The sequence below is a fragment of the Lipotes vexillifer genome, unplaced genomic scaffold, assembly GCF_000442215.2.
Source record: "Lipotes vexillifer unplaced genomic scaffold, Lipotes_vexillifer_v1.1 scaffold28, whole genome shotgun sequence".
Classification (NCBI taxonomy): Eukaryota; Metazoa; Chordata; class Mammalia; order Artiodactyla; family Lipotidae; genus Lipotes; species Lipotes vexillifer.
Genome location: NW_006793929.1, coordinates 780,993 through 794,248, shown reverse-complemented (window position 1 = coordinate 794,248; position 13,256 = coordinate 780,993). Strand labels below are relative to the sequence as shown.

General features: G+C 51.4%; 1 protein-coding gene across 1 annotated transcript in view; it reads left to right on the top strand.

Moving 5' to 3' along the window:
* The window catches only part of CRACDL (CRACD like), a 46,763-nt gene that overhangs the window by 21,589 nt on the left and 11,918 nt on the right, over positions 1-13,256 (top strand). The window contains exons 6-7 of the mRNA XM_007466895.1: positions 957-1,126; positions 4,923-6,492. Of these exons, the coding sequence (XP_007466957.1) occupies positions 957-1,126; positions 4,923-6,492 (1,740 nt within the window). The remainder of the gene's footprint in view (positions 1-956; positions 1,127-4,922; positions 6,493-13,256) is intronic.

Sequence of the window (13,256 nt, the reverse complement as noted above, 5' to 3'; positions counted from 1 at the left end):
GGGCCCCGGTCCAGGAAGATCCCACATGCCGCGGAGTGGCTGGGCCCGTGAGCCATGGCCTCTGAGCCTGCATGTCCAGAGCCTATGCTCCTCAACAGGAGAGGCCACAACAGTGAGAGGCCCGCGTAACGGTTAAAAAAAAAAAAAAAAAAAAAAAAAAAAAAAAAAAGAAAGCTGTGTTTGTTTGTTTGCAGGTGGCAGGGTTGTCACTAAAGCCCAGCCCCCACCAAGGTCTCCCTCTGCACCTTGCTCCCCCGGGTGCGCAGTGGGTGCCTGTCTGCTACTTTATGCTGATAAGTGTCTTTGCAGGAGAACCCGGTGTTACCATCACTCTTCCACGTGACTCCCCCCAACCCCTTCCTCCCAGGCGACACTTTTGCCCTTTGCTGCCTTTCAGTTACTTCCTGCCGAGGTATGAACTAGTAAAATATTTGAGACTCAACAGGGGTAACTTACAGCCAGATTGTCCCAAGAGAAGGCGTTGAAGATACAGAACCCTAGAGTGAGCAATGATGGGATGCTGAGAGCAGGGCTTGGCACGGGCTGTGCCCCAGCCTGTGAAATCACACCCTTGAGCCACCGCCATGGCTTCCAGAGACAGGGCCAAGCCTGACTCCGCCCTTGGAGGAATTGGGCTGGTCGGTGTCACGGGAGAAAGTAGCTCTTGTCTGAAGCAGCTGTGCAGCTGCCGTGGGTGGGGGCGAAGGCAGAGTTACTGGCTACGGAGCACCTAGGACTCAGGTTCTTGGAAATGAGTGATGGGCCTGCAGGGTTTGGCTCGACACTTCAAACCCCCAGCCCAGAGATGAGCCCGGTGAAAGGGGAGGTTGATGTGCCGGCTGTACTGTTTCCTCGGGGAAGCTGACGGCCTGGCCTGTGTGTTCCTTGTGCCCTGAAGGTCTGTGTGGTTTCCTCGTCCCGGCCACAGTCTCCTGACCAGCTGTTCTCCAGGCAAGCGAGCGACACCTCCGTCTCCCCCAGGACCTCGGACGGCAGTGTGGCCCCCGTGGCTGATTTCGATTATCCCCCAGAATTCTCCTCCTGCCTGGACAACTCTGCGGCCAAGCACAAGCTCCTGGTCAAACCCCGCAACCAGCGGTGCAGCAAAATGCGGCGTCTGTCCTCGGTAACCGGGCAGGGGCAGGGTGGGCGGGTCCCCCCACCTGAAGTGCCGAGCTGGTCCAGGGTACCTTATCAACACCCCACGAGCTTGTCTCGAGGGAAGGAGGGAGGGGATGTTGGTCTATGAGCATCTCTTTCTCAGCGTCGTCATTCTCTGTGGCCAGGTGGCCCCACAGCCTGCTTCTCAGCTCCTCTGGGGATGAGGCATTGCAGGCACCACTGGGCAGCAGAGAAGGTGACAACCCTACACGGACCTCGAGCCCCTGGTTCCCCCCACCGCCGCCGCGAGGGCTGTGGGACCATGACCATGCCGCAGGAGCTGAGGGTGCTCATGGTTTCAACCTAAATCAGATATGCCCCTCCCCCCCAAGCACTCATTCATTCATTCATTCGGTCCTTATCCTGCAACGCTTACCAAGAACCTGCTCTGTGCCTTGGGTCGCCTGCCTTCCCACTGTCTTCAGTGTGATGTCCAGACTGCAGGCCTGGCACAGCCGGGCCCTGCCCACCTCCTCCCATTCTCACTCAACACGCTTTGGCCTCCCTTCTGCTTCTGGCACTCACCAAGCTGCCTCCCACCCCAGGCCTTGGGACCGGCTGTGTCCCCTGCTCAGCCCTTGGGGGGTGGGTTCCGAGGCCCACCCCAAAGGGGCTCACCAGGAACGTCCTGTGGAAAGCAGCCCACCTGCCCATCACCATGGGCACTTCCTCCATGGCACTGGCCGTACCCGGACGTGACCTTTGTAAATGGAGGTGCTCACTCGTTTGTTGCCAGTCTTCCGTGAGAAGGCTGTACTTCTAGCCCTGGGGCAGCACTAGTCACAGAGCTGACATTTCGTGGACGCTAGTTGAATGCATGAATGGATGAACAAACGCATGAATGACCAAGTGAGAAGCTGAACAGCTAGAATGGACACTGCCTGGGGCGAGGACCTACTTAGCAGCACAGGGGTGGTGCCCCTGTAAGGACAGCCCCCTCTTTGGCGTGCTGCCCGGGCAGTCATCAGCTCGTCCCTCTGGGAGCTGAGAACTCGCTCGTGCAGTGCTTTGGCTTCACGGGACCAGGGGCTCGAGGCCCATGTAGGGTTGTCACCTTCTCTGCTGCCCAGTGGTGCCTGCAATGCCTCATCCCCAGAGGAGCTGAGAAGCGGGGTGTGGGGTCCGCCTGGCCACAGAGAATGACGGGGCTGAGAAGGAGCTGCTCATAGACCAAAAATCCCATCTTGCACAGGAAAACGAGCGAACAAAAAACCTTGGCTGTCAAGATTGTGATATTTATTACAAGTTTGAAAAACATGTTCAAGACTGCATTTGGCTGGATCCGTCTGCCCCCACCAAAGCAGGGGTTGGGGAAGGGGAATACACGAAAGGCCAGCATAGTTTTTGGTTGTCTCAGCATGTTTGTTACCCTGCTGCTCAGAACCGTGCCCCGTGCGTGGCTCTGGCGCAATAGAAGTGGAACCCCCGTAAATGTTTATACTGACATCTCACCACCCCAGCTGGTCCTCATCCCAACCCAGGCAGTGCCAGGAGAGGGAATATTATTAACTCTGTTCTGTCGGGAGCAGCGTGATTAGATGACTAGCCCGAGGTCGCCTGGCTGGCAGAGCTGCCAACAAGTCCCGGGTGTCAGAAACAGATGCTTCCTCTCCACACCGGCACTGCCCATCGTGCCCATCCTCTGCCCATAGATGATGTGCATGCTGCCCAAAGACACTTTCTTTCTGGCGAGAGGAGGTAGATGAGCAGGCAGCCATGACAGAGTCTCCGTCTGGGTGCGGGCTGAGCAATGGGTCCCCTGCTTCCAGTTCCTCGAGAGGGTTCCAGGGGCTGAAGCTGCTCTGAGGGCCCAGAGTGGGAGGCAAGGTGTGGGTGGTGGAGGTGGAGTGGGTATCCGCATCCTTCCTGCTGTCCTGGCCAGAGAGCCCAGGCTCGGGTAGGAGCCGCTTTGTTCCCTGCAAAGCCTTTGCTCGGCATCGGGGGCCACCCTCTGGAGCGCACGCTCCGTGCCAGCCTTCCTTCTGCCTGGCCTCCCACCATAACCCCTTGGAGCTGCCAGTGGCTCAAGCCGGATGTGCTCAAGCCAGGCCTGCTTCTCAGCTTTATGATGACCTAATGTGGGTTCCAGTAGTTTAAAAACATGAGCCACCATCCTAAAGGGGTTTCCACATCAAGGATTTCCTGTAGTAACAAAAGGCCAGTAACACCTTAGAAGCCTGCAGCTTTTGAAAATTCTTCTGGGGATTTCACATCTTCCCCTTTTGGAATCCAGAGGAATAGGGTTGTGCATCTTGGCAAAGCTAGCTTAGGTGTCGTCACAAACATCCCAGTTATCTTGTGTCAGCAAGCAGATGCCAGCTGGAAAATGTTAAAATAACAACAACAACAAAAACCTATTGCAAACACTCCCCTGGGTGTTTGCTAAAAAGAAGGAAGGAGGGCACTGCCCTTGTGCAGCAGCCTGGGTGACTCTATAAAGTCTAAAGACAGGTCTAAAATCAGGAACTTATAAAAAACACCAGCCTCAGTGCCCTCAGCCTTTCGGTCATTTTCACATTTGCTTGTGAATGACTCATGACTACCTTGCTCTCCTTTCCTTCCTAAGAGGGCAAGAACTGACTTTGTGTATGGTAGGGAGGAAGTGGACTAAATCTAGATTCCAGAGACCTTTCGGAAGAAAAATAGCACGAGGCCGTGACTTACTGCCAAGCCAGGCAAAGCCTCCTATAGGAGTGGGATCAGAGATAGCTCTGGGGGTGCTAGTGGAGCCCTGGAGGTGTGGGCTAGAGGGCAGCCGGCCAGTCACTCAGGCCCAGAGTCTGGCACATAAAATGTCAGGGGCTTGCCTTGACCTGAGCAGGGAGTGGGAGAAACAATTTAAAATGGCAGAATAGATTGTCTATTTTATGTATAGTAGTGTGTATATGTTAATCCCAGCCTCCTAATCTATCCCTGCCCCCACCTGAGAATCTGAAAAAGAATAGATATATGTATAACTAAATCACTTTGCTGTACGCCTGAAACTCACACAACATTGTAAATCAGCTATACTCCAGCATAAAATAAAAATTTTAAAAAGCCAAAAATAAATAAAACGGCAGAATATAAGACTTCAAATTTAGCTGAAAAGTTTGGGCTTTATCCTGTCAGCTATGGTTTGCTGTTGACTGTGGTGGGCATGATAGGAATCATCTTTTGGGCAAACCAGCCTCTGCCTTTGCTATGAGGGTGCATCCCTGGAGAGAGAAGGAATTGGCAGGGGACACTGGCTCTGAGGCAGCACAGGGGGTCAGAGAGGGCAACAGCTTTGCCCCTGGGCCACTTATTAGCTCAGCCTTGGCCAAGGCAGGGACCTCTCTGAGGTCCCAGTTCTCCAGGTGCAAAAGCAGGAAATAATAATCCTCTCCTCACTGGAGCTAACCAGGGAGTTAGTGAGATAACCATGTCGAGCACAGAGCATGGCAGACCCGGCCGATGCTGGACCCCTTCCCTTTGCTTCACTCTGTAGAGCAGTGTCCACTGGTTTCTAGCTTGGCCTCGAGAGCCTCAGGCAACATTTATTTTAGGGGCATAGCGGCCTCAGTTCTGCTGAAAGCTGAACTTGGGAGGCAGGATTCCAAACAGACCAGCAAGGGAAGATTAAGGAAAGACAGCTGTGTGTGAATGTCCACTTAAGTGCCAGCTTTAGAGACATTCTGCTTCCCTTAAACCTAATTAAACCTTGAACAAGATGGGGAGGCCGTAGGCTTCCTAATATTCGTCCTAATGATGCTGTCTTTTGTCCACTTTATTCCTCCTAGAGAGCGCAGTCCGAATCCCTGAGCGATCTGACGTGTACCCCAGAGGAGGAGGAATACGACGAGAAGCCTCTACCCAAAGTCAGCACGGAGGAGAAGCCCAGTTCTGGGCAGCAGGAGGGGGGACAGGACAGAGGCGCTGAGCCTGGGGGGCAGGCGACCATGCTGCCACCTGTGGGGCCCCGTGCGCGGCGGGCGCGCCTGCAGCACTGCCCGGCGCTCACCGCCAGCACCGAGGAGGAGGACCCCCCCGGGGAGAACCCCTCCAGCCGTTTGGCCACCCCGGAGGTCATGGAGGTCACAGAGCCCGTGTCGAGCCCACACCCCCGCTCGGAGTCCCCGTCTTGCCCAGAAGGCTCCCCGCACCCTCACCCTAATCCCGACAGCGAAAACCCAAGGGAGGAGCTGTCCCTGGAAACCCGGTGTCCCCCCAGCGGGGACACAGCAGACGAGGTGGTTTGTGCTTCGGGAGACGTCGAGGGTCGATTATCTCCCTGCATCCCCGAGGGGGACACGATCCCTCCCGAGCCCGGACCCATAGCCACCTGGGAGACGCCCTCTGGTCCCGACGGGCCAGACCACACCGGTCCGAAGGAGGTGCGACTGACCCTGGACGCTCTGGGTCCCCAGGGCGCAGGGCCAGCAGCCCCGGCCCCCAGCCCGCCGGCCCCCAAGAGCTGCTTGAAGCACAAGGCCTCGGCTGCGACAGCGAACGCGAGCCTCGGCGCGGCCCCCTCACCGCCTGCCTCGGAGTCGCCTGCAGAGGCGCCCGCACCCCGATCCCTGGACCAGGAGGCGGCGCCCCCGGAGCCCCCCAGGGCCGAGCGGGAGGGATCCCCCACGGAGGCGGCGGCGCCGGAGCGCAAGATGGAGCGAGGAGGCCGCGAGGCGCGGGCCGCCAAAAAGTTCTCGGTGTCGTCGGGCCGCGAGTGGCCGCGCGCGGGGGGCCGCCTGCTGGAGCCCCGAGGCCCCGCCGTCCGGCTGCCGCTTCTTAGGAGCGGTCCGGCCTGGAAGAGTGAGGCCGCCCTCGAGGACCTCCCGGCGCCCGCCGAGCCCCAGGGCCCGAAGCCCGGCCCTCGGAAGCCGCCCGCCCCGGCCGAGCGCGGCTCTCCGGACGCGGCCACCGCGGACCCCGGCCCAGCCGCCCGGGAGAGGCCAGCGGGCGGGGACGGAAGCCCCTTCCCGGTCAAGCTCCGCTCCACGTCTCTGTCCTTCAAACACAGAGAAGCGCCCTGCCCGGAGGGGAGGGGAATCAAGAGGTACAGCGCGGAGGTCCGGCTGGAGAAAGGAGGGCTGACTTTGCTCTCCAGGAACCACAAGGGTCCGCCCGGGACGGGCCCCGCCGCCCGAGGCGCCAGGTCTCCCAACGAGGGGAAGGCGAAGACCCGGTCCGCCGAGCACCTCAGCTCCAAGCCGCCCCTGCCCAGGAAGCCGCTACTGCAGACCCTCACCCTCCCCCAGCTGCCCGCGCCCCCCGACGCCAGCCCCCGGGACCCCGAAAAGGTAGGGCCGTCCGCCGACCCCAGGAAGGAGAGCCAGGCGGCGGAGAGGAAGTCGCCCCACAGGGCAGCTGGTAAGAGGCCCGCGTGGAGCAGCCTGGGGAGGGCGTTCGCGAAGGGTCAGGGCCGTGGGGAAATCAGGTCAGTTGGAATGTCTTGCTGGACGTCCGCAGGTATTGATATATAAATGCATTGGGTAAAAACCTTGCCGGGGAACTGGAGGAAAAGTCAAAGTTCCTGTTGGTACCACCATGTTTGATCAAGAGTTAGGAATAGAGACTGGGGAAGGGAAACAAATATCAGGGTTTTGTGTAAGTTCTGAGAAGTCAGGAAAATCTTCCTAGGAAGTTAGTAAAAGTGCAGTGTATAAAGGGCTCTAAATTCTTAAGGCAATACCCAAAGATGCAGGTGATTCCAGGGAGAAGTTTCGGGAAAACGCCCCCGGAAGAGCCTACACGTGCAGCCTTCCTGATCCAGGCCCCTTGCCTCCGCTGTGATTTGCTGTTGCTGCTGCCACTATGTTAGGATCATCAGTGAGGGAACTTTGGGGGAGGTTCAAGCTGTAGCTGATTATCCACGCTGCAAATTTCCAGGTTATTGAAGCTATTATAGAGTGATTCAAAAAGCCATTAAAATAGCCAGGGCGGAGGAGGGTGCAGATAAAACCCTGACATCAGCACCATCCGCCTTTGTGGGCTAGAATTGAAGATGTCTCTCTTGCTGAATGAACAGAACTTAAAGATAGGATACTCAGCTTCACGGTCAGACCTGGAAGAGAAGCTTCAGAGGGCGAAGCTTGACACATTGATAATTTATAACTTCCTCAGGTTAAGCTGTGAGAGTCAGGCTTTGTTCACTGTCAACTGGCTGGAATGGTCTGTAGTTAGAGAGCTTCTCTTTTTTCTTTTGATTTGTAAAATACAATATAATATTTATTAATGGCTTTGTTTAAATAGAAGAGAATTGTGTTGTCCGACTAGCTTTATTAGCACTCCCTAAGCCACAGAAGTAACTGACTCAGATGAATTCTGGAATGGAAGAATCTAGGTTGCTTTAGGGGGCAAGGGTAGTGATTTTCATTTCGATGCAAAGAGAGGAGATAATTCTTACATTCTCTTGGGAACCGACCCTCCCAGGGTGGATGATATTTGAGGGACGAGAGCCAGGCAGGCTGGGGCTGCTGTCTGGTGCCCCCTGGGACTGTGGGGTCTGGGGGCTGTCTCCTGCAGGCCAGAGCAGAATCTCAGAGCCCCAGGCTCCCAGGGCCCATCAGTGAAGCAGCCTCCACCCCTTCCCCAGACCCTGGGTCTGCTTGTGGTTCAATTCGTTATTATTTCTGCTCTTGTCCTCATGACTCCCAAATTATAGCAGCTGAAGGCAATTAAATTCATGTAGAACATACAGATAATAAAACGTTGTAATAACAGTATTATCCAGTTTTCCAGGAAGGCCTAATTATTGCTGTTTATTATCTTGTGGTGGCAGGCACTTTTACTCAGAGCTCCCAGATGGGTTGCCATCTCCCCTGCCCCCCTTCCAGGGATGCGCACCATAAAGTTGGGTTATGGAGGTGTCCCAGATGAGCACAGTTCCATCTCCAGGACTCCAGCTACTTTGTCCCAGCACTCCTGCTTCTTCCCCCACCTGTCCCCTACACCCTGTCTTCCTTCCTTGAAGATGGAGAAACCCCGGGGGTGTGGGATTCGGGGAGGATAAGATGGTTGTTGGCAATAAACAGAGGAGCCCAGCTTGCTGACTGGGCTGAGCCTCACAGGGCATCTTGGGGAGGTCGCTGTGAGCCCGGTATGTTTGTGCTCGTTGACACAAAGGAGACCAGTCAGTCTGCTCACTTGCCATAGGAGGTGAATGGCCCTGGGTCATCAGCCCTGTTCATGTGTGCAGACAGTCCCCATCCTGTTGGACCAATCCATCCCAGAGTCTGGAAGCAGCTTCCTGCGCACAGGATTAGAATTGGAACAGGAAAAATGGTGAAATACACAAAACATATAGAAAAAAGTAGTCGTCGGTAGGTCCACTCTCTGGATGTTATCCCTGTTGGCCTTCGTTCTAGTCTCCTTTGTGTGTGTGTGTGTGTGTGTGTGTGTGTGTGTGTGTGTGTGTGTGTGTGTGTGTGTTTTATTTTCTATGTAGTGGTAGACAATTGTTGGATATTTTGGAGAGTAGCTGGACAAAGCACTGTTCTCACCAGGGGCCTCATTTGATAACCAGCCTCTGCCTCTAGTCCATGCTCATTCCCTCCAGACCGGGCTGGTGACAGTGGCACACCAGGTCCTGGAGCCATTCCTCACTCATTCATGCATATTCGTTCTTCCAGCAAACATTCATGTACTCCTGCCATGCACACTGCACTGTGCTGGCCCTAAAAGGTGGTCAGCAAGAGAATGCCAGCCTCGCTGTCCGGGAGCTTAGGGGCCTGGGGAGGCAGGTGGCGGCGACTGTAGGTAGATGCCCATCTTTCTTTGGATGGCAGGGAGATTTTCTGGAGGAAATGAGCTCGAAAAGACTGTCACCGTCTCTAACGACAGTTATTTCAGTGTATTCAAGTTCATTTGAGTAGAATACAAGGAGTTTGTTGGGATTTTGTGTTGGTTTTTTTTTTTTTTGTATATACATATATATATATATGTGTGTGTGTGTGTGTGTGTGTGTATATATATATATATATATATACAGGTCTTTTATTCTTAAAGAAAAGCAACTTTGTTCACACCTGCCTTTCTTTTTAGCCTTATCCATACCCTCATGGTCCCCTCCTGGCAAGTGTGGCCCACACCCTGGGCCTCCATTTCCCCGCCTTCCCTGTGCTCCTCAGACCGTGTACATCCGCTCATCCTCGCTTGCCTCCCAGTGCGATCACTCTCCTCGGCTAGGACACCCCTGTAGCAGAGCCCGTAGTGAAGCCACACCCCCTCAACAATTGTGCTGGTGGTTCTGCAGGTTCCCTTCCCTCGCCACTCTGCCCCTCAGGGGGGTCCCGGTCATAAGAGTGCAGAGCAACGCAGAGGCTGAATCCCGGCTTTCTAGCCAGAGAATCTTGGGGTGTGAAAAACCACAGAAGGGAAACACCTGAGAAGGGTCCTTCACATACAGGTATGAAATCCTGGGCTTGGTCCTGAGATGTACCTGCAGATCAGCACAGAAGAACCTTTGAGAATTTTAACAGGACCAAGTCTCAACATAATACTCAAAATGTCTAGGATACAAACCAAAATTATTCAACCTACAGAGTACCATGAAAACCAAAAGAATTCTCAAAGAAAGAGGCAATCAACAGACATCAACCCTGAGGTGATCCAAAGGTTGGAATTATTAGAAAAAGATGTTAAAGAAACTGTTATACCACGGTTCCAAGATGTAAGGGTGAGCACTCTTGAAACAAATGGGAAGATTCTCTGTAAACAAACAGAAGCTATTTTAAAAGCCAAAGAGAAATTTTAGAACAGGAAAATATAACAGAAATTAAAACTTCATTGGAAGAGTTCACTAGGAGAATGGAGATGATAGAAGAAAGGGTCAGTGAACTTAAAGATAGTTCGATAGAAAACATCCTGAACACAAAGAGAAAAAAAGATTTTTTAAAAAGCCTTGGGGGCCAGAGCAACAATATTAAAAAGTCTAACATTCATGTCATAGGCATTCACATGACTCAGGAGACATTCTCATGTCTCCTCTCCAAGAGAAGAGGAGAAATAGATTTGAATAGAAAAAAATACCTGAAGAAATAATGACTGAAAACTTCCTACATTTTGGAAAAACAATTTACAGATCCACGGAGCTCAGGCAAATTACTTTTGCACCCTTGTAGAAAATGTTGCCGTATCGTTTGGTTTTACTTCACCTTTTCAACAAATGATTGTGGAGCATGTGAACATCCATATGCAAAAGCGTGAACTTTGACCAAAGTCTCACATCATATAGAATAATTAACTCAAAGGATTCACTGACTTACAAGTAAAATGAGGGGACTTTCCTGGTGGTCCAGTGGCTAAGACTCTGTGCTCCCAATGCAGGGGGCCCGGGTTCAATCCCTGGTCAGGGAACTAGGTCCCACATGCTGCAGCTAAGACCTGGTGCACCCAAATAAATAAATATATTTTTAAAAACGGTAAAATGAAACTATAAGACTTGTAGGAACTTAGGAAAAAAATTTTTGGAGCATAGGACTAGGCAAAGAGTTCTTAGACTTGACATCAAAGCATAATCCATGAGAGGAAAAATTGATGAATTGGACTTCAGAATTTAAAACTTTTTCTCTGCCAAAGACCCCATTAAGAGGACGAAAAGACAAGTTACGCGTTATGAGAAAATATCTGCAAACAATATATCCAGTGAAGGACTGGTATCTAAAATATATAAAGTATTCTCAAAACTCAACAGTACAAAACCAAAAAAATCATTAGAAAGTGGGCAAAAGATATGAATAGTTATTTCACCAGAGAGAATATACAGATGGCAGATAAGCACATGAAAGATATTCATCATCATTAACCATCAGAGAAACACCAATAAAAACCCATAATGAGATACTATCACATTAGTATCTCATTTTAGCCATGTTAGAATGGCTAAAATTAAAAATGCTGATAATACCATATGCCCAGGGGGTTGCAGGACAACTGGAATTCTCACTCATTGCTAGTAGAAATGCACAACAGTACAGTCACTTTGTTTTTATTATTATTTATTTATTTATTTGGCTGTGCCAGATCTTATTGTGGCCAGCAGGCTCCTTATTTGGGGCATGTGAACTCTTAGTTGCGCATGCATGTGGGATCTAGTTCCCTGACCAGGGATCAAACCCAGGCCCCCTGCATGGGGAGCATGGAGTCTTAGCCACTGGACCACCAGGGAAGTCCCTGGTACAGTCACTTTGGAAAACAATTTGGCAGCTTCTAACAAAATTAAAAGTACACTTACCTTACAGCCCACCAATCCCACTTCTAGGTATTTATCCTAGATAAAGGAAAACTTAGGTTACACAAAAGCCTGAACACAAATGTTTATAGCAGCATTATTTATAATCACCAAAAACTAGACACAACCCAAATATCCCTCAACTGGCCAGTGGATAAACAACCCACACAATGGAATATTAGTCAGCTGTAAAAAGAATGAACTGTTGACACACACGATAACGGATGGATCTTAAATGCATATGCTAAGTGAAAGTAGCCAGTCTCAAAAGATTATCAACTGTATTGTTCCATTTATATGATGTCTGAAAGAGACAACAATACAGAGACAGAGCAGATCAGCAGATGTCAGTGTTTGGGAGTAGAGGTGGGATCTGACTACAAAGGGGTAGTACCAGGGAATTTTGTGGGGTGTTGACATTGTTCTGCAGCCCATTTGTGATGGTTGTTAGAAGAATCTAAGCATGTGTTCAAACACATAGAACTGTACGACAGAAAAGATGAATTTCACTGTATGTAAATTTTAAAATAATCTTTTAAATGGCACAAAAAATAGGTAGTAGCCTCCTTTTCACCCACCTCTGGACCTCTCTAATCACCCCCCACACACGCACGCACACACACGCATGCACGCACACACACGCATGCACACACACGCACACACACGCGCACACGCACACACACAGAAGGAACCACACTAACAGATTCATCCCAGCTCTTTTCCCATGGCCATTGCAGTCAGGGGTACATCAATGTTGATATATAGGCACAGCAGTCCTTTTTTAAAAATCACAAAAATGCATGTTGGCTTGCAATTAGATATTTTCAGTCCACAGTAAAGACTGGGCATCTTTTCTGATCAGAATGAGCCACTTGTCCTCATTCTTTTTAAGGGCTACAGAGTACATGCACCATGTTTTATTTAGCCATTCCCCTACTGAAGGGAGTTCCCGTTGTTTTGAGGTTTTTTCCCTTTTGCTAACAGTGGTGCAGTCACCCTCCTTGTTCGTTTTAGCTCTGTGTATTCACACAGCTGTTTCTCCAGGCTAGATTCTTTTTTGTCTTCCTCTTTTCTTTCTTTTTTGACTGCGCTCTGTGGCTTATGGGATCTTAGTTCCCTGACCAGGGATTGTACCCCGGCTCTTGGCAGTGCAAGTGTGGAGTCCCAACCACTGGATGGCCAGGGAATTCCATATCTAGGCTAGATTCTTAAAAGTGGGTTTTCTGGCTCACAGAGCTTGTGAAGTTTTAATTTAATACACAACTTCAAATGACCCTCCGTAAAGGTTGTACCAGTTTACACTTCTAAGAGCAGAGCAGAGACTATTTCTCTGCCCCCTCATCAGCACTAGGTGTTATCAGTCTATTTTTAATTTCTTTTTTTTTCAGTCTGATGGATGAAGAATGTCAGTCATGTTTTACACCTTGGTCAGCAAGTCCTGGTCATCCTAATGTGACATGTCTTTATCCACCTGCACCCAGGCCAGCCCTCAGCAACCTTTAACCTGACACCTGCAGCACCTCCTCCCGCAACTCTCTCCTCACTCTCTCTTCCCAAGTCATGGGTCTAACCGCGGAGCTTTCCTCTTTAAAACGCCCCGATGCCTTCCCATTATATTTAGAATAAAATTCAAAGTTCTGCGTGAGGCATTTAAGGCTTCTTAGATTCTGGCCAAAATCAACATTTCTGCCTTCCCAAGTCCATCTCCCACTCCTTCCCTCCCTCTGATATCTCCAGCCCCACCCCTGCCACCTGGTCCGTGAGAGCATCAGGGGCTTTGACCCTCTGCAGTGTCTGTGCCTGGGGGAGGGGCGGGGCTCCTGGCCTGCAGTGGTCCCTCAGCTGCGTGTCTGTGTGTGTGTGTGTGTGTGTGTGTGTGTGTGTGTGTGTGTGTGTAACTGGG